Source organism: Alosa alosa, chromosome 1 (genome assembly GCF_017589495.1).
Source record: "Alosa alosa isolate M-15738 ecotype Scorff River chromosome 1, AALO_Geno_1.1, whole genome shotgun sequence".
NCBI classification, from domain to species: domain Eukaryota; kingdom Metazoa; phylum Chordata; class Actinopteri; order Clupeiformes; family Clupeidae; genus Alosa; species Alosa alosa.
In genome coordinates, this window is record NC_063189.1 from 8,204,186 (window position 1) to 8,232,082 (window position 27,897).

Sequence of the window (27,897 nt, forward strand, 5' to 3'; positions counted from 1 at the left end):
GTATGTTCAGGTTCGTTGAGTACTCTCCTAAGACTATTTCATCATTCACATGGGTTTATGTAACACATAACCCTTAAGTCCCCAACAGTTTTGCAAAAGAAAAATAAGGTTTGGCCACTGGACCATTGTGTTATGTATGCAGTTAGAAGGTATTTAGAGCACAGCCTCACAAAAGCCTAGAAGGAATACATTGAGGTACACAGAAACTGCACAGGAATTGCTAGATACCTATTTCAGCATCAGTCACTAAGCTTTGACAGGCTACATACTTTGGACAGCTGTTGTGCATTAATGTCTGGCTTTCCATGTGCATTCTGGTGTATATTTATGATCTAATTTTAAGTGAAAATCTTGATCAGTGATCTAATTTTCACTATGAAATGCATCTCGAGTCTGTTTAAAATAAACCGCCCCATATTCCACCAGTTAATGTGAGATAAATGACTTCCATGAGAGATTTGTACCTTCTTGTCTAACAGACAATGGCAACCCCATCTGGCCCTCGAAGATAAAGAGTACAGCTTTAATAAGCGAGCCCTAAACTTGGTCAGACATAAGGTTAAGAAAAGTGTTTTATCCTGATATGTTTACATGTGTAATTAGGCATGAGGAGCTCCTATTTTTTCAAATACTATCAGGGTTAATTTAGAGCATGCATTTGGTCATTGGAAACTTTGAGGTTCAGTTGAAACAGTTGAAATGAATTGTGAAAGACCATGCTTTCCAACCATCAGAATTACACCGTTTAATGTATAGGCCTACAGGTGAGATCAGAAATATATGGTCTTACCATATGATCCTGGTGTCACTGTAACATTTCCTGTGTACTTTTCAAAGGGCCAAGGCAAAGGAGGTTGAATCACAGAAACAAAAGGAACGACACATCTCTCTTAGATCCTGATCCTGAATCTGTTGGCCTCAGTAAAAGGGATTAACAGAATTAGTATTTAACCAAATGCTGCCAGATGTCACTAAGCTTGGAATTCCCAAAAGACGCTTTTTATGTTCATATGCTTATGCATACCGCGTATTGTGCCATCCAGCTTGCTATACTGAGAGATGCATGGGAGTCAAACTAGTCACTTCCACCCATGAAAGTAGTCTGTGAGTCAGACTCCTTTGATATTCTGTCAAATTCAGTGGTATTCTCTTCACAGTCCTCCAACTGTCGGTTTACACACTGTATAGTTCTGTAAAGTGTAAACAAACACAGACTCAGACCAACTCATAAACAAATTCAGCCAATCAACACGTTTCAGCAACACAGAAAGAATGAGTGTAATTTATTTGGCTGTTGTACTCAAAACACCCTTTCATCGGAATTGTGGACTACACTTTTAATAGTGGGCTTGTGGAGGTGAATAGGACGAGCTGCATTTTACATCCCTCATCAGTTATTTCAAGGAAAGTTTTGAAACAGGAAGGATTTCTGAAACATCTATCAAAATGAATTAAATGTGTGTGTGTGTGTGTGTGTGTGTGTGTGTGTGTATGTGTATTAACATACATATTTATTTATTTATGTAACTATTGGCACAGTGTGAAACATAACAGGCTCTTTGTGAATATTTGGATGCTGTGTTGTGTTTATCAGTACTGGTTACACCAAATAAAATAATCAATATTTCTCTAATAATATAATATATTTAAATTATTTCTCTCTCTCTCTCACACTATGTGTGTGTGTGTGTGTGTGTATTTGTAAGCAGCACATGAACCTCATGACACACTAAAACACATCGGGATGCAAATGAGGAGTTTGCAATTATAATTTTGTGGGTTTTTTGCCATCATCGGTAGAAGATGGACAGCAATGCACACATTCCCCTTCAGTTTCTTATTAGTGACCCCCAGCTCATTAAAATGTGCCCTTTTCTCAAAGCCTTGACCCAGAAAATAGTCGTCTCGGCCTGCTAATCAGAAACAGCCAAGAGCCTAGCCAGGCCTGGGCTCAGCTAACCCCATTCCCACCTGTTTTTTATAACTGGCTTATCTTCAGCGCTGCATACCTGTGCCAGACTCATGTAAAGGTAAACCACAAAAGACCACATCATGAGTGGGCACAGCATCTCCTCTGAATTAGGTCTGAAAGGATATTCAATCCATGGCTGAAACATCAACCTAATAGGCTGAAATATATCGTCACGACTGATTCTTGATTGCCTTGACGTTTTGACAGTGTGCTGTCACTTGTAAAGTGTATTGCATGAGTTAAATATATGCAAGTATGTGATAGAACATGGTAACCTATTAAACAATAAGTGTGTGAAATTTCTGTCCTTTGCTGGTTAGTATGGCCTATGAGATTACTGAGGCCAGGGCTGGATTTGAAGATACTCTCAGAGATGGCAATGTGCCTTGTTTCATTCTAAACCACAGGAAGCCTTGGCTCCACACACAGCCAGGGATATGTTGTTGATGTTGTTGTCGTTTAGCGCTTAACAGTGTTCGCTTACGAACGCCAACCAGTTTATTGATGAGCTGATGTTTTGATCAGTTTGGATCTGTGTTGCAGTTGCACTATTTTTCTTTTTCATACTTAGCTGCACTTTGTGAAATAGCTAGCAGCACCTGCAGTGTAACTTATCAAGGTGTGACGTCTTCTTTATACTTTGTGAGATGTTACAGTTGACAGAAGTTATTTTTTGTTGCTGTTCAACAGTTAGATACATTATAAGAAAGATATCAATCCAGGCACTCCCAATATGGTGACAGCGAAGAAGGGATGTGGATAATTTTAAAAAGCCTTTCTTGTAACTGGCTACTTCATATTATAAAGCCAACATCTTTCGACTTAACTCAGAGGTCTTAATCAGGGCTTAGTATTCACAACTGAGGGCAGAGAGTCTTTCTGGATACATCACGTAAATGTTATGGAGTATCCTGGTCTAAATACCTGTTGAGCTATGGTGTTTACTCTATGGGGAGGGCACCATGGTGTGATGCGTACCTTTAGAATCATGTATTAAGGTCATGTGACCTCATGTCACTAGGTGAGGCCTATGCCCTTATGAAGAACTCCATGTTGGCTTTTTAATATGACGTAGATTATCCATACCCTGCACTGTCACCGTATTTGGAGTGCCTGGATTGATATCTTTCTTATAATGGACTGATCCCCCTTATCCAAGAGCACCCAATACCGTAGATACGTCTACAACTAGAGCTACCAGCCATCTTTTCTGAATAGATATATACATGTTATAAAAACCATTCACATTGAAGCAATTTTTTGTTTCCTGTCTAAATGTGTCCTTCCACTGCAGCTACTCCAAAGTATAATTTGAATGTTTTAAGGATGAATGTATCCATTCTGAAACCTTTTGTAAACCCAGTATAAAAATGCACTGAAATGTTTACCATTCTATAAGGGGATGGGGATATAGATGACATTATAAATGTGGAAACACTTATTTATCTTTGCATCCAATCATGATTTTTTTTTTCTTGTGCCAGTGCCAGACAATGCAGTCTTGTTCAGGTCATGGTCCTCACCTGGTTCTCCAATAAGACATGGACAAGGCTTGCACAAATGAAGAAAACACGTGGTCTCCCTGAAACCCTACGGGCTCCCCACTTCCTTTTCCATCTTCCAACTGTTTTTGTGGTCGCTCGCTCGCCGTGTGCAGGCTCTGCGCTAGAATAGAGACACCCACCCTTACTTACGCTCCTTTGAAAGCGAATGCGAACTTCAACGGGAGAGAGTATACACGTCACCTAAATAGAAGTTTAGTTTTTAATTATAGCCTAGTATTTTTGTAGGTATCCATTTACTCCCTATTCTTCCAGGCTCCCCTTTTTCAAGTCCGGGAGGTCAAAGAAAGCGAATGCTTCAGGTGGGTGGCTGGCATCCATCTGTTTCCCCCTAAGTTTTTGGGACATTTTCTAAGGTGTGCCACTGCATGAACAAGGAGACAGTGGTCTGAGAGTGTATCTGCGCTCTTGTGACACTCTTGAGCCAATGCTATTGCTATGCAATAGATGTGACGACGGACCCAAGTGTCGCTCAGAAACGGTGCATCTCTGTGAAACACGATGAAAGGTAAGGGGTGACGCTGTTTATAAAATTATGCCAGTATCACTTACATTTTGAAAACAGGACTGAAAGTGCCTCACAACTCTGTTCAAACTAGTAGGTTTGTCAATGGAATACTCTTTTCTTTCTCTTGAGACATGAGTACAACTCCTGTGTGTGTGTGACATCTGGATGCGATTAAACGCTCGTGGGGACAAGGTTGTGGAATTGTTTGCATTTTTAATGGAGCTAGAAGACATTTTGAGGAAGAGAAGTTTAAAGGAACAAGTTAGCTTGTGCATAACAATTCTGGATTAAAAATGTTTGTGTTACTCCAAACATTTTTGCATTTGGAATTATTATCAAATCTCCGTATTGTTATGCCCTGAAAACTTAATTCTAGCCTAACTTACCTTGCAGTTGCTTACGCCTATTGTTAAATTGAACGTGCTTGTTCGCCGAAATATTTGTAACCGCGGAGTAGGCCTACGAGGCTATTTGAAATGCTTCGATACCGTTAGTTGTAGGATGAATTCAGAGAGACCAGAAGCGTAAGAGGTGCATGCGAAGGGCCGGGAAATATTGAGTCAGGATTATATAATTAAAAGAAAAGCTCCACTGTATTCACGACCTCTGATGCAAGTCTCGAAGATGCTGACACTGACATTTCCAAGTGAAGTTCGTCTGGTACAATTGGTCGATAGAAAAGTAGCCTTATGCTAAAAGAGCCATGATCTGACCTGAAACCTGAAGCCAAAAAGTGCATAATTTCCAAGCAAACTTTGATAGGTAGCGCGTAATGTTATCGAAAAATCCACGTGTAGACCTAAAGAGTTAAGTGTTAACCCCCACGCATGAAGATGAGACGACAGTGGAATTCGATTATTTCCATGTGGCATTCCAAGAAGGCTGACTTGGGTTGTGTTGTCCATTTTTAAGGAGTTGACAAACGAATAACATTCCCATCGCTCTGAAGTAAAAATATTATTGTGTGACCTAAATGGAAAGAATGTAATAATTTTCAAAATAACGCGTCACCCGACAACACACAGATAGGTTAAGTTTGTCTTCTTCCATAATGTTGGTAGATGTAGGCCTATGACTATGCTGCCATCTGGTGGAAAATGAAGTGTTTTTTTACCCAAGAAACATGGAATTTTAGCAAGTATTAAAATACCTTTACATTGTAATGGCACATTATACAGTAGGCCTATTTATTTGCTTCAAGTGTGATTCCTGCCTCAAAAAGCTCTCATTTTGTTATTTTTAATACTTTTAGATGATATACACATAAAGTTCAATAAAGACAAAACATGATGTGATTATCAGATGAGCATTCGCATACAGATGCGGTTGTAAATAATTGCCAGATAAAGTCATTTCTAACTTAGGAAAGAAGACAAAGAGCCTTGAAATGTCATTTGTCACCCAGGGATGAGTGCTGAAATAGGACTACCAAAATTAGTTTCAGATGGAGAACTACATTTAGTCAGCATTTCTTGTTTAAATTTCTCTCAAATGAGAGCAAATAATCTGTCTAAGATTATGATATAAGGATATATCAAAAAGAAAAGATATAGTTTTTATATATAAGTATATTTTTAGCAGTTGGAATTATGCATATATATCAGTAGCACAATATTTTAAGGCATGTCATAGGTCACCATGTTGCCTATAACCTACCTACTAACAACACTCTTGCATTAACCACAAAGTTTAATTTTCAAGTGATTATACTTAGTCTTACATCTGATAGGCAAGTAGCATTGTGATATTTCTAACTGATAAGGATAGACTTTATTAGTTACAGTAACTGAAAGTTGATTTCAAATGTTATGTTGGTGTACCCTCCAGTTCCCCTATACAGAAATGCATCTTGGTTGTACAACTGCTTGATGGCTTGATGGTTAATATGAATAGATCCTGTGACAAAAGCAACCTGGGAGTTAGTGCCTTGTTTAGAATTTTCCTGAAGAAACCTCTAAAGTACACATTCTTCTCAAAAGATCAAGATGGAAAGATTACAGACTCCATGAACAGAGCCAGATGGTGAGGAGAGAGAGTCCTGATTAATGCTAACATTATCCCTCCATTCCTTGGCCTTGGATCTCAACAAGCTCCTCAGAGCTCCTACAGTTTCCATTTCCAGAATCTTGCTGTTTGTTCTCGGTTGAGATGAACCTTAGAGCTTGTCTAGTTGGTGGGACAGCAAGACCTCTGGTCGGTCACTGTTGGGGTTCTCTCTGGTGCCGTGTACCCCCTCGGTTTAGTATTGGGGAGGGGGCTTGTATTGGCCTGGAACTTGAGAAACATGTGTGCTCTCTTTATTTTCTCTGGCCACGGACAATGACACATAAAACCTCCTGAAGTCACCCCTGTCCTTTCCCATGAGCTGCCTAGCCACATGAAAGGCGCCTATTGGCTGACAGCGAGGCCAAGAGATGGAGTCCCAAAAAGCAAGGAGCCTTGCTTTTCCTACAGAGGATGTGGTGATGCTGTGGTTTCGTTAACCTGCAGAGGGACAATGTCCACTCTTCTTAGTGTTATTTTGATCTGCAGAACTGTTACAAGCGACCACATGCGCGAACAAAGAATTATGACCTCTGAATAATAACATCCTGTACCATATATTTTGATAGTTTCCAGACTGCTGGCACCAACTGAAGACTCTGAAAACTTGCCCTGCAGTTAAACAACTCTTAAGTGAGATTGTAAAATCACAGTATTGATTTTTGACCATCTCTTGTCCCCAGTTCTTAAAATGATCCACAATACAGAGTTGCTTTCCGTTCAAAAAGTTATTATATGTCTTATATAACATGTGCTATTACAAACAATATTACTCAAATGTTTGCAAATTCGCAAAGACCATTTACTATTAGTAAGTAAGTAAGTCCCTATTTATATAGCATATTTTTTATGCACAGAGAGTGCAACCCAGAGTGCTCCAATGTATTTATTAAGGTATCTAACAGGCCTGTTACTGTCATCATTTTTACAGACGACTTTGCAGATGAGGAGGAAGTGCAGTCTTTTGGCTACAAGAGGTTTGGTGAGTAAACAGCTACGCAGACTGGGGACACAAAAGCACTTAAGCAGTATTGTTGATGACAACATATTGAACTTATTAGGAGAAAAAACAAAAGATTTATTATGCCAAAAGGATAGAACAGGCTAAAAGTAGCAAGAGGTCATGTCCTGACCACCATTGCAGCTGTTTGAAGGAGCACATGCTAACATCATCAGGGAGATAAGTGCGCCAAAGAATGAAGAAGGGATTTTACTCATGCATTTCTCTCTCCTGCTTTGTTTTGAATTTACCTCTAGCATTGTTCAGTTTGCGTTTACAACACTGACAGATTTATCTGCTGTGTGTGCGTGCCTATAACTTGAATTTACATCAAAGCAGTATGAAGTGCTTCTTTTGCCAGAGGTCTTAACACACACACTCAAGGGCCCAGGCCCTATTTGTCTCACCATGATGAAGAGTTGAAGCGCTGCAGTTTGCAGACTGTAGTCTGAATGAAGGCTTATCTTCAGACTGATCTCTCTAAGTCAGTGCTCTGTCCCACAGATAGCTGAAGCTGATTGTTTGGGCTAATCCTGGTTCTGGACAAAGTAACACCTGGCAAATGTGAAGAGTCTGATCCAATGAGACAGGCTTTAGCCTCAGCCAACTAGCTGCCTTGAGGTTGAACTTGTGAAGCAGAAAGCCATCCACAAATCTCTGTTTAAAACTGTTTCCTTATATGAAATTTCACACTCTGATGTTTTTCACACATCATTTGAATATCCTAGATTTTTTCACACACACACACACACACACACACACACACACACACACACACACACTGAATGGAATGAAGCGTCACTATGGCTTAACCAAACAAAATGTATGGTGGAAGCATACAACAGTTCAAAAATTCAAAAAGAACCATCAAAATATTCTGAGGTTTCTATAGCCCAATCATTAGTTTGGGGGTAACAATGCCATTGTCATTGACATTCCTGGTCAGTGAACAACAATAGTGGCCATTTCTGTACTTTTCTGAACTGTTTTCTGTTTGACTGAAAACTAAAACCACCAAACCAAAATCAACAGCTAAGTGAAAAAGGAAAGCAACACATGGCTTTGCTCATGTTTGAACTCAGCTTATTACAATACATGTGCCTGTTCTGCATGGATCCATGTTTTATTTCTTTCTTTCCTTATGGCCTGTTGACGTGCTCTGCTGAAATGGGGTGCAGGGTCCCTCTTGGTGTGCAGTTCTCCTAAGACTGAATTCATACAGTACCATGGCTGTGTGTGGCGCTTGATTATTTTGTTATTTTGTTATTTTTCTTAAAAGGCATTCAGAGTTGTGCTCATTCATGTCAACCCAGATCATAGTGAAGTTCCACAGAAGGAATGTTCATACACTGGCGCAAAACACACTACCACCTGGCGCAAAACACACCGACGGTCACCATTCAGAATGTCTTCTCAAAATAAAGACTTGTCTTTATCACTAGGTCTGTCATCCATGGCACAACAGCAATAATCAGAACCGCGTGTCTGGAAACACCTGTCATGCAAGCGCCTTAAAAACCCTGTCAACTAGTGGTGTGGACATGTATACACCCTTCATTTGCTCAGAGAGCACGTCAGGCAGCACCTCATTCACCTCGCACGTAACTGGCACTGCCTCCTCGCACATGCTCTGCACGATAGAAGAAGTCATGAGAGATTGCACCTCCGGGTTCTCCGATAGGTACGTTCCGCGAGTGAGGATATCACCGTCGTGCAGGGAGAGCTGCGTCTCTGTTCCCCAGCAGTGAAGAAGTGGGCTGAGTGTGAGCGGATGATGTCCATTTGGTGGGAAGACGAAGGGAGGGCCCAGTCTCAGGAGAGGCCAGATCTTGGAGGCCCAGCTGAGTCAGCACAGAGGCTGTGCGGAGAGGAAGTGGTGAGGCGAGGGGCGTCTGCCCGAAGGGTGGGTACCCTGCCAGTGGAAACAAGGTGTCCCATAGCACCTCTCGACTGCTACCCCCCTCCCACCACCACCACTACTACGCATGGTGTTGTGCAGGGCTATGAGAAAGTGGAATGGAAAAATTCAAATCCTGTTCTACTCAGGCAAAAAAAAAAAATCATAAAAAAAAAAAAAAAATCAAGGGAACTCTGGACAAACTTGTCATTCTAGTCAGCTCTTTTAGTTTTCCAGATTTCACTGTGTGCTCTGAGTTTAAAGTCTCACCACTGTGCCTGGCACGGAGAGGCTATAAGCAAGTGGATTTTGTGGTCGGGGGAGCTGGAACAGAGTGTACCTTTACAGCGTTTGGCTCCGGGGGTCTCGGCAAGTTTGATTGGAAAATGATTACGAAATGATTAGCAGATGAACGTGTGTGGGTGGAAGGCGTTAGCCGCAGGCCTTGTGATGGCCAGATAGGGGTTTGAGTTCCCTGGGGGTTCTGTTCCAGGCGACATCTCGGAGGCAGCTCTTGCACCGCGCTGCCATTTTTAGTCCGCCAGGGTCTGCCAGACAAACAAACAGCAAGTGGTTTTAATTTGAGACAAGTTTATTACTGGAGGAGAATGTTTTCAGAATGCTTATTGTACCACCCCCGGGCTCTTCATGCACTTTTGTGCTCAATCGTTCCGATGAAATACTACATGCTTGTGTTTTCAATATGGAGGGGAGACATAGGGAGATAGATTAAGAAGGAAAAAGATAGAGGAGAAAGACAGGCAGACAGAGAAAGAGAAAATGAGCAGAACATTCGTTTATCTCAAATGCCACCATGGTCCCCCAGGTTAAGCTCCCCATCTGTCTGAAGGGCTCTTTAGCCTTATCTGGGCCATCTGTCTTAATGATCAGGAGAGTGGTACTGGCGGGTCTGGGAGAGGACAGGGTGTTCTTTATGAACACAGATCCAGGCCCAGCCAGGGCACAAATCACAGCATCCCAGCAGGAGGTTTGCCGAGCAGACCATGAAGATTCTGGGGAGAATGTTAGAGGGAATGGCCAGGGTCAGAGCCAGGTCAAACTGGTGGAATTTGAGTCCTTAAAAGCCCATTTGAGCCAATGAGTGAAGGCTCATGAAAAAAGGGGGGGGGGAACAAATATTAGCCCCAACAAACAGATGTTTGGATCCTGGCTAAAGCAGGACTTCACGCTAACAACTGTAGGCTTTTCAGAAGACCTGAAAGAATGCAGGCTCAAAAGCAATAGGCCGCACAGATTCGTGCCGATGACCAGCTCTAACATCTGGCCACTTGACCAGAGAGAGACGCTCTAAGGCTCTGGTCACAGATACGGCTGAAGAGGGATCAGTTACACTAGTAGGTGGTCGTAATGCATCAGAGGCAACCCAAACGTCACTAAACATCTCATGTTAAGCTCACATCGGACGAGTATAAATACAGGCCATAAAGCGCCCCCATCTGTAACCCAGTATGTCCGTCGAGGATTACCAGGGCCGCCATCGGCTTGCCGGGCCACTGTAGTGTGGGGTGAAGGCAGTGTTTCCTTGACCGTTCCTCCACCGTGCATGCGCCCCCCAGGGGATGCTCTCACCCACAAACATCACCCCTGTAACAAGGCGTCATGCGATAGGGTGTCTTGCTCGCATGATGGATGTCCCGAGCACCTCTCCTGCTCAGCAGGACTTGGCTCCGGTTCAAGAACAACACACATGTTAGTGATGGAGCTAGGGCCTTTTTCTTTTTCGGCCGTACCAATAAAAGGCTGCCCCGAAAGTGCTGCACTGTGTCTGATATATTAATGAAAGTCTTTTGGCACACGAGACGTCCAAAATCAACTCTCTGCTTCCTGTGCTGAAAAAAAAAAAAAAAAAAAAACGGAGCAAAAGAAAGATGCGTATATGTATTTTTTCTTCCCTCTGTGCACTGCTCTGATTCAAAGCCCCTGCTGGCGATCACATTTTCGGAGCTGGCCAGCACAGAGGCATGGTGCCTTTGTCTCTGAAGCTTTGATTATTTTGGCTGTCAGTCAGGAGGCCTCACAGTATTTTTCTAGCTTGTGTTTTGTTTTTTCCCTATTGAAAGAGAAGTACATTAATGGAGGTGCAAGAGTGCGGAGAATAATTAGACCACACTCACGGTTTGTTTGTTCAGCTTTTGGAAGATCTACACAGTATGCATATCACCAGCATTTCATTTGTCAGGCCGCTCACTCGCATGCCTAGATACATAACAGACTGCAAGTCCAACGCTGGTCATTATCTTCATCACGTTCATTTGATATCCATTGACACCCCCCGAGTTCAAATGTCTGTAAGCCAGAGAGAGAGAGAATAATCAGACCTAAGCTTCAGTCACTAGTTTTATGTAGTTCTATCAAGACATTTGCGTTTGCGTGCCCGAGTTAGATAAGGGAAGTCCAAGCTCAACTCTGTCTTGATCTCTGCATCAGTGAATGGAGCTGGCCAGGGCTCTTGATTAGCCTCTGGGGGCTGTGCTTGTAATGATTTATTAAAGTGTCCCACTGTTTACATTAAGACTAAACTCCCTGTTTGGATGTTACATTCCAGTGACATCCAAAGCCCAGATGGAAAGGTTTTGTTTTGTACTCTTTTTCTGTACAGTCATCATTGGTGGTGTTTGTAAACTGAGATGGACATGGGCACTAGGGCTGGTAGATTAGCATGGTGCTCTGCCGCCAAGCTCTCGGTTAGGAGTCCTGTCTGTCTGTCTGTCTGTCTGTCTGAGGGAGAAGGGGAGAGGGAGAGGGAGAGAGAGAGGGAGAAGGGGAGAGGGAGAGAGAGAGGCTTAAGTCCTGTGGTTTTATTGGCTGCACGAGGTGATGATGCCTGGTGAGTGCTCTCTGGTGGCTCTGGCTTTTGTCAGGGTGGGCCTCTTCTACTCTCTCTCCCTCTCTCTCTCTCTCTCTCTCTCGCTCCATCTCCATCTTTCTCCATCTCTCCGTCTTCCTCTTGAAGACAGACCTCCAGCGAGATGGCTATTGATTGCGTCGGAACTCCGTCTCTGCGGTGGTGGGCCACCCACCAGCTGAGGCTCTGCTAGCCGCAGCACAGTCCCGCTCTGGCCCACAGCAGCTGGACCAAACACTGCCAGGCGGCGGCCAGCAAAGGGGCTCAAGGACTCCAAACACTATTGGTGGTTTTTAGCCTTAGATGTCAACAATGTATTGTGGAACTGGAACATATACACTTCTATTTTTTTTATTTTTTTTGGTCCCTGTAAAAATGTTTTATTTTCCGCAGCTGCTTTTTGGTTGCTGCAAGCAGCAGTGCTGTTTCCATTTGACTCGTGTGTAGAAACAACATTCATTTCAGTAATCGCACACCGCCGCCATGGTGTTTGTGTTCTTTAGTGTTTATGTGCAGTCGGGGAGAGGGCTGATGCAGCTTAGGGCAAATCCTCCTTCTCCACAGCACCAAACTTGAGACAAATAAAACAAATTTAGTTGAGAATAGCAGCCATGGTAACACAAAGCTTGCCAGTGTTTTTTTATTTTTTTATTTTTGTTCTGTGGTGATGGTTGTGGGGGTGTGAGGGATACATGAAAGTGCTTCAATTCAAAGTGACTCATGGTTAGCAGTTCCAGCGCTCTTACTGTAACAGGCCTGACCCTTTTGTGTTCCTGGTATGTGTTGGGCCAAGCCGAGCTGCAGGGTGTTAAACCAGATGTGGAAAACTGATCACTTAACGGTTACTTAACAAAGCCATCGATGGCGTAAAAGTCTATTGACAGAAAACATGATTTACTCCTATTAGTGAGCCCTCAGAGCTAGCTCATGCAACAGACGCCCCCTATTGTTGTCCTCTCTTGTGTAACGAAGCCCAATATGCTCCCTTTCGGTGAGGTAAGTTGAATTTTTCTTTGACTCAGTGTCAAAAATGAACTTTTACCCCCGACTCTGCAGAAGTGTGGCCTTCTTTTCTTACTTCGTAAGCTGTTGATGCTGGACTGACATAGCATGCTCTGTAAGGAGACCAGGTGCGAGCTTACAGTATTTGTATTTTGTCCAGTTTGAATGAAAGGAGCACATCGCTGGATGAAGCCTTTTAGTCCTCCCAGTGGAACCTGTGTAATTACGCCAGTATGCAACCCCGGCCTCATCAGCTCTCTAGTATGAGGTACCGTAGCCTCATTTATGTGTGTGTGTGTGTGGGGGGGGGTGCTGGGGGCAGGCATGTGTTCCTGCTTTCCTGGAAATGACCTCACTCTATACATGCCAGCCCTGAAAACACGCCGGGGTGGAGCCACTGCTGGCCCTGTTTCCTGCAGGCCAATAAAGTGAGTTTATGGCCCCGCACACTGTTGTTCGCAGTGCATGGAACGTGAATGATGGTGGCACGGCAGAGGATTTCTCATCGAGCAAACTCTCCCCGCCGAGGCCCTCGCTGCCTTCACCACGGCGGGGGGAGACGCGCGGGGGGCCTGGGGGTGCGTGGGCTGGGACGGGCGCCACGGCAGCACTGCCAAGCTGATCCCCCGCGCACCCTTTTGTTAGCGGTCGAGCATGGGGGTGTCATCAGCCGTCATCACATATTGCCGTTGCCTGTTATGTCTCTCTTTCTTTCTCTCTCTCTCTCTGGAGCCATTGAGGTCTCCAGCGATGACGAAAGCGCTGAGCTAGGCCATTGCGGAGTCCCCAGGGCCTGGTCCTGGCTTCCAGGCTGGTGCTAATGAGGGTATGAACTACTCTGATCTGCCCCTCACCCCCCCCCCCTCTCTTTCTCTATCGGCCAAAGTCAAAGAGGTCAAGATACAGGGGTCATGTGCTTACTCAACATCTCTCTCTAGCCTGGGCTGCGTTCAAATGCTTATCAGTAATGCACTCGAAGGACATCTGTTTGCGACTGGTAGTACTTGAGTATGACATAAGTGATAGCTAATAGTGGTATGTGGTTGTGTGTGTGCGTGTGCATGTTTGAGTGTTTGAAGAGTTTGTGTGTGTGTGTGTGTGTGTGTGTGTGTTTGTGTGCTTGCATGCACACTATTTGTTTGTATGTTTAGGTGCGTGTGCATGTGTTTATGTGTCTGTGTGTGTTTTATGCATCCCACTGTCAAGTCCGACTGTGCACCTCCGACTCTGTTGATGCAGGTGCTTGGAGAGCAGCGTTTAGCAACTGTGTTGTTTTGCAGTGTGTTGTCAACGTTGTGTGCTGTGTGAAATGGGCTCTTGAGTTGTGTTTGGGATTAACTTGGAATGTTCATTGTGTAATTGGCAAAGTATGTTTATTAGTGATCGTCATCAACAGCTCTGTGGGAGGCCTACTCCACACAAAGCTATGTGTGTAATCTGTGTGAACATTTGAAGCACTGCAGAGGATGTACACAGCCACATATAACAGTGTCATGTTTATGTGGATCATTCTAAATGTTTATGTATCTTGTCAATGCTCTTACCTTGTGTAGCCTCTATTTAGAGTGACATGTTTGTCCAACTTTGTGTATGTTTGTGCTTCACTTCTGCAGTCATAGCAACATAGAGAAAGTGTTCTGGTAGCTGCTGGTTGACTGCCACCCTCTCTCTCTCTCTCTCTCTCCTTCTGTCTGTCTTTTGCCAGATTTAGACAAATGATCCATTTGGTGCTTTTTGTCTTAAGATAACACGGGGCAGAGACACACAGTCCCCCTCCACTATGACTGCATCATATGTGGCCTCTTTGTCTGTCCAAACGGTTGTATCTGACACCAAGAGTCTTACAGAACCTCGCTCACTTTTGAACAGTTATCGAGCCTGAATGCCTGACGCCTGACACCGAATGCGTTTATCTCCCTTCCAAATGAACAAAGCCACTTTCAGCTGTCATGGTGCTGTTGTGGTTTCTCTGTGGATGGCCTGTCATGAACCCAAGAACTTTTAGCCGTCTGATTCCTAACAAGGATTTTTTTAAAGACTTCTTTCATTCTCGTTTTTTATTTTTTGGCGCATGGCCTCCTCTATCACATCATGAAACAATTGTAGCCTAAAACAGGCCACACGTGGGCCGGTGACTGTGCCAGGGTCCCTATTGCTACACACACGAGAGGCGGCTTTTATTTTTCCCCATCCGCCTGATGTCACCAGGAATAGTTGCAGGCTATGAGAGGGAGGGAGTGAGTGAGTGATGTTTGTGCAGTGGTGGTCTGACACGGTCCCACATCGGGGTTTGAATGAATACAAAAACGTTTTGTGGTGTTTAGCTGAAATGTTGAATACAAAAAGTCCATGTTTTTCATTCCTATCCACTAAAGCCTGTGTTTTCTTATATGCAATATGGGTTTGAGACTTAAGACATAACACTAAGAAAAAGCAACAAGATTGCTCATTGGAGTAGTTCAGTTCTACTAGACTACAGGAATAGAAGTTTGAAGTGTGCTGGTTAGTTATTATTATTATTATTATTACATTACATTTAGCAGACACTTCTTGACCAAAGTTGACCTAGTTAGTAACAGATCCATCTAAGCTATTTATGGCTATGTTTTGAAGTGGTCTAGAACCCACTTGCTGAGTCAATGTGCATTTCCACATCTTTCCATATTACCACAAGCATTTAGCTTACTCAGCTTCTGAACTAGCTCAGAGCCTCCATGGGAGACGACACACAGCATGCAAAAACAGGACTACAATAGAAAGAAGTCTCCTGACTAGACACAAGGTCATGCGCGTTATTAGTACCCCAAGCAACAGCGACCCCCTACCCCGTCTCCACAAATCTGGGTTTTTTCTGCATGCTGAGGAAGTCATTTCTACAAAGGCCCCATTAACCAAAGCATTCCCCCAGCATCCAAATTGTAAAACGAGCTGACATTTTAGATGTTTGTTCTTGCATGCCTGGCATAGAGGGTGATGTATCAAATGTTCTCATACACTCTTTGATTTCCCCCCTCCTTAATAAGCACCAGATGGGCCAGGGACCATGCCTATTTAAAGTGTCATAAACCTGTAAGCATGTAAAAAAAAAAAGATGTTAGCCTTGCATGCTATCCGTGCTCAGCAGTTTTGCAGACAGGGTTTTAGGAATGTGTTGTAATGTGGCTGTTTGCCTCTGTGACCTGTCTACCCCTCTGGGAGTGCTCACTTGTTAACATTCCTTGGAGACGTTGTTAATGGACGAGTTTGATTGGGCCCGTTAGGGTGAACTCTGTATGGGAGGTTGCATAGGGTGCTCGCGCTGCGTGTTACTTGTGTAACTGCGGCATCGCTCCATGAGGCACTCGAGGCTTATCCGCGAGTATCCCCGTATCCGCGGCTGATGTGGAGGTGCAACTGAATGAATGTTTTGGCAGCGTATGTGCCCTGTTTAATTTCACTCTGCTGCGTGAGCTCCCTGGGGAGAGGGTTTGTGTTTCTGTTCAACACGAGAGGGCGAAAAGGTCCTGTTGTTACTAAGCAACCCAGCTCATGAAAGGCCCTTGTGCTGATTTGTGCTGATACTGTGTCTCTGAACCCTGCTGGACTGTCCTGACTAATATCCACAGGCCTCGGATGCCAGGGAGGGTGTTTCATTTGCTTCTAGTTTATCTTCCACCACTGCTCAGGCCTCTCAGCTATTTGTGTTTGCATAGTCTTTGTCAGATCATCCTTCAAATCATCTCATCACTCCTCACTGATTGAACAGTCAAAATGGATGTATATGTTTCTCCATAGCTGTGCTTCATTAAACCCACTGCACTCTTCCTTAGTTTTTGCTCATTGGATTGTTTGTTCTGTTGAATGTTTTGGCAAGAAGTCATATAGTAGTTGCAGCTTTTGATGTAATTGGAACTTTTATAGTGTAATTACATCGGAGGTGGCCATAGATTTGAAACTATATCCATGAAGTTGTAAACAGGGGGGATTTGTAGCTTTTCTGTCATCTGCGACTGTGTGTCTGTTTATTCGGTGTGTCAGCTTGGAGTAATGCATTGCACTTTTTCGTCTGTATGCGTTCAGAGACACTGTCTATAAGTCATCCAGACTTTTTTATGAGCAAAAACTGTCCCTTGGTTGCCATGGAAATTTCCACCACCGGCGGTTTGTCCGACCTGGCCAGGCGAGAAAGGGTCTTATTCCAGGTACACGAAGAGACGAGGATGAAGAAAAAGCACAGAGGAGAAGTACAGGAATTTTCTTTGACCGACTTCCTGAGCTCCAAATGAAACACAGCTGTTTTACAGGCATCAGTGTTGGCCTCTGCTGAGCTGAGCTCCACTCCCCCCTGGCTGCTCACCCACTCACCCATCCCCACTCCCCTCTCCCCATCTCCCATGAGCCCAGCAGAGCTCTCTCCCTACCTCATCTCAAAATAACACCCCACATCAGGCAATGTTGAAAAATTTTTACACAATACACCCCCTTCCACCCCCCCACCCCCTGTTGTGCATACCACCCACCTACCCACAAACACCCACCCACACACACACACACACATAACAAACAAATATTATTAGAACGGTCCTAACCACAAACAGATACTTTCCCAAAATCCCTCCATTCTATCCGGGTCCAAAACTCTGTCTATTCGCTCTCCATCTGTTCTGTTTTTTTTTTTTTTTTTGTGTAGTCATGCGACAGTGAGTCAGTGAGTTGTGTTTCACCATAGCTCAGCTCCTTGGAGGCGCAGGACCTGTTTATTTACTCGCGGGGAACTTCCTGGCCTCAGCCCAGCCACTGCAAGCTGGTTGACTGGGACACCCTGGCAGCATTCCACCCTTGCCGTTGTTCAACTCCATGCCTCATTGTAAAAGGTTGAGGTATGACCGTCCACGGCAGGAGACCACATGTGGCTCTCTATGCAGGCTTTGTTTAATAGGTGAAGGCCATGAAATGTGTGTGTGTGTGTGTGTGTGTGTGTGTGTGAGAGAGAGAGAGAGAGAGAGAGAGAGTGTGAGATTCCTTTTAATTTTCTTACCTCTAATTAACTCTGAGGTTTAGTCAGTCACATAGAACACATACATTGCCACACAGCATTGTCACATATAGAATAGATTTTACCTCTTGTTTTCTGAGAAGTTCTGCTCAAATACATTTCCTTTCTCAGAATTTTGAGTACACGGAAAGCTTCTGGCTAAGTGGATTTGATGACTACTCTCTGCTGCCAAGAAAACCTATGTTGGAGTTGTGCACCATGACAGCTGGCTGATGTGTTATATCTCAACCATTATGGGGAGTATGTGCTTAGGAACCAACATTTGCTGCTTATTGATTAGATAAATGGTCACTAGACCCACAAACTTGACCGTTAATGTATCCCTGAAAAAAAGAAAGCAAAAAACGTATGGGCCTCAACTGAAGTAAACAATTACATCAGCACACAAATCTGATAATGAAGCCAAATTGGTTGATTTTTTTAGCGATTAAAGTTCTCTCTCTCTCTTTCTCTCTCTCTCGCTCTCTCTCTCTTTTAGCTAGATGAAAGCACACTGTACTTAACATGTATACAATTGCCCCGTAGCTTGAGGGCCACCCCTGCTTGTTTATGTCCTGTGTGTTTGGTTTTAAGCAGCATATAGATTAGTACCCCATGGTTTGGAGGTGGGAGTGGGTCTCTGAGCCCCCACATAGCTCCCCATGCTGACTAAGTTGGTGGAAACTAGGCTGCTGACTGCCCACCGCCAGTGTGCTGACTATAGGGGGGGGGGGGCATGTTCCATGTCCGGGGCTACGGCTGAGCCCTTTGAGGTGACTTGACCACGGTGTTTACACAGATGTGAAGGGTCCAAGGAGGGGCTCCCCTTCTGACCTGTCCCCTTCGATCCCCCTTTCTCCAACCCCCCATCTCTCCTGTGGCTTTCATTTGCGCCATGCTGGATACCATGACTGCCATAGCGGCCATCTGGTGATAAAGTCCCTGCAGCCTGATAAAGTTAGGTACGAGGAAGTCATGTGAGGATGTGATCCCAGCTGTGGAATGTCTGGCTCTCGTTCGGAAAGATAGTGGGGTCTGCTCGCGTTTGTTTACCAAATCCTAACCGAATTACCCACAGAGCCATGGGGGTACGTCTTTGCTCACTGCTGGATGGAGTCTCATTGGATTCAGCTGAAAGACATTTCAGTCCTGACCCGGAACAAAATGTCAGCCCCCAGGACCGTTCCAAGTTTTTCTCCTCACAAAACCAATTTTTCCATGCTCTCAGTCTTTTAAAAATAAACATTATTGAGTTTTTTTTCCCTATTGTGCATCGCAGCGCTTTTGGCAAATCAAGGCTGCAACCACCTTTTGTGCGTAGTGTAGGAGTAATACATAACTGGCTCAGTTCAAGTAGATGCACTGAAGTCATGGATGTTGGATTACTCTGCCATCACCATAGAGATCCCCTTGACTAAGCAAAACAAGTGAAGGGCCCCTTTACCGGAATCATTACACTATTTCACAAAAGAGAAGGAGAATGCTACTCAAAATGACCTCCTCTTAGTTTAGTGTAATTGCTGTTGCTATGTTGCCCCTCTGTCAAGTGCATTTTCAGCATGTTGTTTTGACTCTTCACACAATTGATAGCTGAAATGCAACTTAAGATACTAATAACAAAAAAATAAAAATTAAGACAAAGTTCCTGAATGTGTTTGTATGGGTGCTGTTTTGTTTTAGGAATCCAAGAAGGAACTGAATGCACTAAATGTAAAAATGACTGGGCCCTGAGGGCAGCGATTGCTCTTCTATACGTGCTGTGTGCTCTGCTTACCATCGCCGTAGCAGTGCTGGGATACAAAGGTAAGGACAGATAACCCATCAATCTTTCTTTTCTTTGTTTCTTCTCTTATGCTCCCTACGTTATCAATTAATCTGTCCTTTTCGACTTCAAAGTCTCGTAGAAATTCAACAATGAGGAGAATGTAAGCAAGAGACTGTGGCAGAAATGTTCCAGTGATTCGTGAAATGTTATGTTTTGATAGCAGAAGGAGAATGTGCTGTATGTTTATCCTCCGGCAGCTGATATGTATCGGAGATGAACTCTGGTTTGTCAGCAGAAGTGCTTTCTTAATGTCCGATTTCCACCCACTCATCCCTCTGCATGTTTGAGCCAGGACAACACAACATACAACAGAGTCACAAAGTATGTCTTACAACATACAACAGAGTCACAAAGTATGTAATTACAATGGCACAGTAGGATGTATTTTGACTTTAAAGGTTAAGCACATACACTATATATGTCCTCTAGAATTACAACACCTACAAACATGCTCCACATAACAACTGCATATCATATGTGTTGCATTGTGTGCTTGAGCAGAAGAAGATTCTCAGTCTGAAACATATTTAGACAGTGGTGCGTTCATCAGAAGGGAAGTCCACTCTCACACACTCTCTGTGATGTGATCACTTAACATTTCGACCAGGATTTCACTCTGTCTCTGAATCCATATGCTTTTGCCTAGAGATTATCAGCATTGAGCTCTGAGCTGAGCTCCACCGTCCACATCATGTCCTTGATTTAAATCCAACACACATGTTTCCAGTGGTTTCTGTAGGCCCTAATTTCTACCAGATGACCCAGTCAAACAGACTCAGTAAGCTCGGCATGGCAAACCCGCTGAAGTGCGGATTTTATGCCTTGGCAGCAATTTGTTGTCCCCAGGAACCACAGGTTGACTGACAAATGGGGCATCTGTCCAAGTGGTTTTGTGTAATCTGTTTTTTATGTGATCTGATGGTTGGCATATGCCCTTGTGTTCTCTGACTGAGATCTGAGACGGGATTTTTCAGATCATCACTGTCATCCTTGATACCCTCGGCTTTAGAGGAACTAGTGAGCATGCTAACATTAGACACGAGGTATTAGCGCTACATGTAGTATATGTGTCATGGATAGGCAATCACTGACATACATAAAATGTAGAAATAATAGACAAGGTGGTTATACATGACTGCTAATGGGTTGTGATTGCAATTGTGTAACTATGTATTGAGTTGGATTGTTTTGGCCTGATTGTTTTCTACACTCAACTCCCTTCCAAATACCACTTACTTTGTATTATAAAATGCTGTATTACTGAGAGAGAGAGGGCTGGGGGAGGTAGTCTCCCACTGTCTCTTCCCCAGGGGAAGGCTGAGCATCCAGTCTTTGAAATGTACCTCGGTGTTATGTTTCTCCTCACTGCATGTTATTATTGTTTTGTGTTTGGTTACACAAGTCTTGTCCAGAACAAAAACACTTGGGGCCTTGCTTGGATGTCTGTAATCACTGTCTGTATTTTCTAAAAAGATGTCAAAACAACAAAATGAGAGGACCAAGAGGAAATAGATTAGGGAATACATCTATTTAGACTTTGTGTAATGTCTTATAGAACATGATTGTCCGTAAGAGACTCTATCAAGGTACAGAAGGTGGCTTTAAGGTTCAGGAACGCCTGATATGTACAGTAGTGCATGCCTAAAGAGCTATTTTTAGTCTTGGGTCTTTGTGTTAGTAGAACCCAATACACTGATGTGCTAATCTTAGAATCAAAGTAAGAAACTCCACAGTTCTAGTGCCCTCTAGTGTTCATGTTATGGTGTTGTTATTTCCAATCAGTTAATAGCATACAGAAACATTTGTTCAGACTCATAGTGTCAGAGTTGAATCTTGCCTTGAACATCACAGCTGCAATCCATAAAAATAGAGCTGCTATCAGCAGAAAGGGCCTAAGAGCTGAAGTAACATTCCATCCTGTAGATTGCTTTGAGGTATGACTTCCATGTTGGCAGAAAAATGCATATAAAGCAGCGGTGGTGCCAGCAAGACTGGCGGGAATCACCACTGTGGGCTCAGGAGACAGGCAGACGGTCACAGACCCCTCAGGACCCACTCTGCATTCCAGAGGAAATGAAGTGTCGTCTATTTCCTGTGTGTGTGTGTGTGTGTGTGTGTGTGTGTGTGTGTGTGTGTGTGTGTGTCAGAGGTGTGTGCAAATGGACAAATCCTTTTCATTTTGGTATGAGCGCTTGCTCCTACTTTATTCTCCAACTATTTTGACTTAAATGATGATGCCTGTTCTCCTCAGTGGTGGAAAGGATGGACAACGTCACAGAAGGGATGAAGAGCTATGGAGGGAAGATTACAGATGTGGAGACAGACCTAAAGAAACTGGGTGAATATAATCAAACTGTCTACATAACACTGATGTTTTACATGCCTACGGTTTGGAACGTTTTTTTTTTTTTTTTTTTTCAAATGTGTTTTTTTTTTACCATTTTATTTATCCCCCAATCAGATGCCCAAACAGGTAAGAAATCTGAAAACGCCACCAGTGAATTAATGTCCTTTAAGTCGGACATTCAGATGTTGCAGCGCCAAGTGCATGACATTGCCAATAAGGCGAACATTAACCAGGCAGCTTTGGATGAACTACGGGAAGTGGGAGAGGACATGCATAGTGGCCACATCACCCTGCGGGGGCTGCTGGACAGCAATGCCAACACCATCCGCAGCGTGAACAGCACGCTGACCATGTACAGCACCCTGATCAATGGGCTGAAAGCAGACACGGAGCGTCTGCACTCGGGCTTGCTGGTCCAGACCACGGACCAGAGCCGCGCCTTGGTCAGCATCAGTGCCCTCAACATCACGCAGGCCCAGCAGCGGAACCTGATCGGCATCCTGCAGCGGTCGGTGGAGGACACCAGCCAGGCCGTGCAGAAGCTGAAGAACGACTACCAGGGCCTGCAGCAGACGGCCCGACAGACCAAGGCCGACGCCGACTGGCTGAGGGACAAGGTTCAGAACCTCCAAGTGCTGGCCGCCAATAACTCTGCCCTCGCACGATCCAACGGCGAGGCCCTGGATGACATGGGCTCACAACTCGGTACCTTGTCCGAGCAGGTGCAGAACGCCTCGTCTGTGTCTGAGGGTCACGACCAGAGCTTGCGCGAGCTCATGGACCGGCAGCGGGACCATGACAACGCCACTGCGGTCAAGTTCGACCGGCTGGAGGCACGCCTGGACGGCCTGGAGAGTGACATGGACCGCGTAACGGGCAACGTGAGCTTCACCACACAGCTGCTCGGCGCCATCAGCACGGATCTGAATGGCCTGAGGTCCTGCACCGAGACGGTCACCCGTCACTCGGACCTGCTGCTGGGGCTGAACAGCAGCGTGGCCGAAGCCAGGGCCGACGGCACCGAGCTCCGGACCCAGCAGGACGAGCTGGCGGCCAGGCTGGACAAGGAGGTGAGCAGTCTCTCCTTGGTCATGGAGGAGATGAAACTGGTGGACACCAAGCACTCGCAGATCATCACCAACTTCACCATTCTTCAAGGTGAGGAACGTGATGCCAGTTATGAGTATCTGAAATGTGTAATGTACATGTGAGATATAGTGGTATTCAGTAACTTTCATTTCATTCATTTCAGTAGTGTATTAAGCATACATATTTTTTTTTATTTCAGGGCCTCCTGGACCAAGGGGCCCTCGGGGTGATAAGGGACCCACAGGCCCAGCAGGGAAGCAAGGCCCTAAAGGTGACCCTGGGGACAAGGGAATGACAGGCGCACCCGGTGCCAAAGGAGAAAGAGGTCCCCCTGGACTTCCAGGGATACCAGGACTCAAAGGGTCGGCTGGATCCAGGGGATCGCCCGGATCCAAGGGTTCCAGAGGGTCAGGAGGTCGCGCTGGTCCACCTGGTGAGAAGGGTGAGCCGGGTGCACCGGGTCTGCCAGGGAGAGATGGACAGCCTGGCCCCCAGGGGCCACAAGGCCCACAGGGACCCAGGGGACCAGCTGGGGCTGAAGGTGCAGAAGGTCCACGCGGGCAGGTTGGCCCCATTGGCCCTCCTGGACCACCCGGGCTGCCAGGGTTACCTGGTCAGACAATAACAGGCCCGGTAGTACCGCAGCAAGTCAAGGCCCCAGAGCCCACACCATTCCCCGGTAAGAGTAGAAATAGGACTGGTGATTATGTAGCTCTTCATTACAACACTCAAGTCACAGTGCTGTAGTAGTTTTGGGCTATTTAGTGCTAGATTACTTATACATGTGCACATTGATTCCAGGTATTCTACCTGTGACCTAGTATTTACAGCTGCATCAAAGGATTATTTAGAGTTCTATAACTCTCTCATGAAGCTCAAGTTCTTCAACTTGCCTCATCCTCCTTATTACTTATGCAATCAAAGTAATGTGTGTATTGCTTAGCTCCAACTAATGTTCCACTTCTGCTCATTTTCTGAAATTGTCTCAAAAAACACCAGAAATGCATTTGTTAAAGCATTTATTGGAAAAAAAAAAGCATTTATTTACTTATTTATTATATTATTAATTCAAATGTATGTATTTATTTTTTCTTTTAAATGAGAGGGTTGCTATTACAACATCTCAACATTTGTTTGACTTATTTTGCTACTGAATACACAAAAGTCACTTCAGAACAACCAAGTGTAAAAAGCATCTATTTTTGACAGGTTGCCCACTACAGTGGAGGAACTTCGGAGACCAATGCTACTATTTCTCATCTGGAGCAGAGAGACTAAATTTTGATGAAACAAAAGAACTCTGCAGTAACAAGTCAGCCACCATGCTCATTATTAATGACAACACTGAGCAGGTACACCAAAACTCAACGTCAGATTGATGAATACATGATTAAATAATATGTTTATTTTAATAACGTTTATCAATAAGGTCTCTGACGTATGTAGACTCTTACACCATTGTGCAATAAACACACATTGTACCACATTTGGGCAATCATAAACATCTCATCTGTTTGCACACACGCAACTGTAACATTGGTGATACTCTCTTTTAGCAATGGATACGAAAGCAAATTGTAGGGAAAGGCTACTTTTGGCTCGGCTTGACTGACAGCGAAGAAGAAAACATCTGGAGATGGGTTGATGGGAGCCTGCCAGCTTTCACGTGAGTTATCATTACTGAGATCTGATCTGCCAGCTTTCACGTGAGTTATCATTACTGAGATCTGATCTGCCAGCTTTCACGTGAGTTATCATTACTGAGATCTGATCTGCCAGCTTTCACGTGAGTTATCATTACTGAGATCTGATCTGATAGTACTGATCAGTGAGTTATCATTACTGATATCTGATCTGCCAGCTTTCACGTGAGTTATCATTACTGATATCTGATCTGCCAGCTTTCACGTGAGTTATCATTACTGATATCTGATCTGCCAGCTTTCACGTGAGTTACTGAACATTACTGAGATCTGATCTGCCAGCTTTCACGTGAGTTATCATTACTGAGATCTGATCTGCCAGCTTTCACGTGAGTTATCATTACTGATATCTGATCTGCCAGCTTTCACGTGAGTTACTGAACATTACTGATATCTGATCTGACAGTACTGATCAGTGAGTTAACATTACTGATATCTGATCTGACAGCTTTCACGTGAGTTATTGAACATTACTGATATCTGATCTGCCAGCTTTCACGTGAGTTATCATTACTGATATCTGATCTGCCAGCTTTCACGTGAGTTACTGAACATTACTGATATCTGATCTGATAGTACTGATCAGTGAGTTAACATTACTGATATCTGATCTGATAGTACTGATCAGTGAGTTAACATTACTGATATCTGATCTGACAGTACTGATCAGTGAGTTAACATTACTGATATCTGATCTGACAGTACTGATCAGTGAGTTAACATTACTGATATCTGATCTGACAGTACTGATCAGTGAGTTAACATTACTGATATCTGATCTGACAGTACTGATCAGTGAGTTAACATTACTGATATCTGATCTGACAGTACTGATCAGTGAAAACAAGTTGCTTTATATAGCTTTCACTTGAGTTAACATTACTGATATCTGATCTGCTAGTACTGATCAGTGAAAACAAGTTGCTTTATATAGCTGTATTGGATTGCAGTTGTTATTACTTTGGATTTGAGAAGGTGTGAATTCAGTTGTTCCATTGGGCTATCCTGACATGTGATAATGACATTACATATACAAACATCTCCAGTGCACTCTGCATTGATATCATGTTTGTTGAATCTCATCTCCAGAAAATGGAAACCAGGCCAGCCTGACAACTGGAGCCATGGGCATGAGGAGGGAGAGGACTGCGCAGGGCTGATCCATGAAGCTAGTTGGAACGATTTCTTCTGCACTGACCGGATTGGCTTCATCTGTGAAAAGGGCATTGAGAGTAGGTTGTGTTAAATGATGGGGATAATAATGACACTGTTGTATAGCCTATGTTGTGGTGAACATCACTCAATATTATTGTCATGTGACACAATGACAGAAACACAAATGCCTCTTTTTCTTTCTTTCTTTCTTTATTCTTCCTCATCTTCTTCCTCTTATTGTTATTATTATTAAGGTAATATTTTAATAATTGGTTGCATAATTATTGGCATTGCAGGACTTATTTTGTTTTCATTTACTTTCCACAGCGGAAGTTCCCGTTTTATAGCATCTGTTCCAGAGTGAGGATGACATGGGATGTGGCAATTACAGAGACTGAATTCCCAAGATGTCTCTCATCACTTTCCTTCCAGAGCAAGTGCCAGTGTTACTGTGCCAAAAGACACTTTTAACCTGACAGACAGGATTGCGAGCACCTCAGCAAAACTCCTATATTTTTATATGTGCAGACAAAATGTATCATGCTGCCTGTCATAGGTACACTGACAACTAACTGGTCATGTAAAATGTTCAATTCATTTTAAAAGATTTTTAAAGTGAAAAAAAGCTGAAATGTACTGTAATCATATGAGTGTAAATACTTTACAAACATACAGTCTATCCTATTTCATAGGTATATCATATTTAGCAATCAGGTTTCACACTCCTGTGCAATAATGAGGCTTTGCAGTGTATTTAATGACATACATAAAGCTAAGCTGTTGATGCCATAAGCTATAAACCACCATGATTTCAACAATATAAATGTGATCTAATCAAGATGAGCAGACTTGCTGTTCTGCTGAAAGTAGGCTACATTGTTGATTTTTTGGAATTCAAGATGACATATAGTGGCCAAAGTAGGCCTTTTAAAATAACCATATCTCCTGACACATTTACCTACAGGCTTATATGTCACCATACTGAAAGGTTGTTTGTTTAATCTTAAATAGTTGTCATTTTCTCAATATTTTTCTATGTCTCTGATTTACAATATTTTGGTTTATGTAGCTCTAATTACTTTAGATAAGATGGTATAATTTACCTTTTCAAACCCTTCGATAATGTTGGCCTCAGGTACATTTCTGTGTGCTTTAGAGTTGTCCTTTTGTCAGAAGTTAATCAGGTACAAATGGATGAATTCATTCTACATCAGTTTATAAATAAAATGAAAACTGGTCTGGTCCTTGTGTTTTTACATTAATTCGCCGAAACCCATCAAACAGGGTAGAAAATGGACGGATACTCAAGTTTTTATAGCCTAATAGCAGAGCCCGTTTATTAGACATTCTCTGCTAATAGTAATGCAATTGTGTAAGCTAATACTTTGGCTAAGTGAGGACTATGTCATATGATCAGTCACCTGATTATCATGAGATTCTAGTTGTTATTTACCGTTCATCACAGGCCACGAGAAATGAGTAAATTAGATTAATAATAATAATAATAATAATAAGAGACATAATCACTGAGAGACTTGAATTAAGTACATTTTCCTACCACAATAGACTACAATATTCTACAATACACCCACATTTCCCAGGATACAGTGCTGTTTACTGCTGACGGAGTGACAGTGTTCGTGTTATCAGGGACAGGCTCTGGTGGTGCTGAAGATAGCTTTCCTCTGTGGATGTAGCGGCACTGTTATACTATGTAACTGTATGCATTTATTGTCAAGAACTGACGGTGAAAAGGCCACAGTAAGAACAGGATAAACTTGCTTGTTTTCATTTCGGCAATGCCTCTGTTCACGTCTAACCCCTTTGACCAAGATGTTGGTAAGTTCAGAGTTTGCTAGCCAGTTTGCTAACATAATGCTAAAATGCAATGGTAGATGCTTTCGACCCAGTGAC

At 43.6% G+C, this 27,897-nt stretch overlaps 1 protein-coding gene across 2 annotated transcripts in view; it reads left to right on the plus strand.

Annotated features, from left to right (window-relative positions):
* Nucleotides 1-3,597: 3,597 nt before the first annotated feature.
* Nucleotides 3,598-27,897, plus strand: part of LOC125295918 (collectin-12-like) — a 35,286-nt gene continuing 10,986 nt past the window's right edge. The window contains exons 1-10 of one of the 2 annotated variants that reach the window (XM_048245511.1): nt 3,598-4,042; nt 7,017-7,067; nt 19,545-19,667; nt 21,941-22,027; nt 22,151-23,194; nt 23,325-23,804; nt 24,335-24,477; nt 24,682-24,791; nt 25,918-26,000; nt 27,739-27,822. In XM_048245511.1, coding sequence (XP_048101468.1) covers nt 4,036-4,042; nt 7,017-7,067; nt 19,545-19,667; nt 21,941-22,027; nt 22,151-23,194; nt 23,325-23,804; nt 24,335-24,477; nt 24,682-24,791; nt 25,918-26,000; nt 27,739-27,822 — 2,212 coding nt within the window. In that variant the 5' untranslated portion in view covers nt 3,598-4,035. Of the gene's footprint in view, nt 4,043-7,016; nt 7,068-19,544; nt 19,668-21,940; nt 22,028-22,150; nt 23,195-23,324; nt 23,805-24,334; nt 24,478-24,681; nt 24,792-25,917; nt 26,061-26,310; nt 27,227-27,738; nt 27,823-27,897 lie in introns of those variants that run through there. The other variant, XM_048245507.1, reaches the window with a different exon arrangement.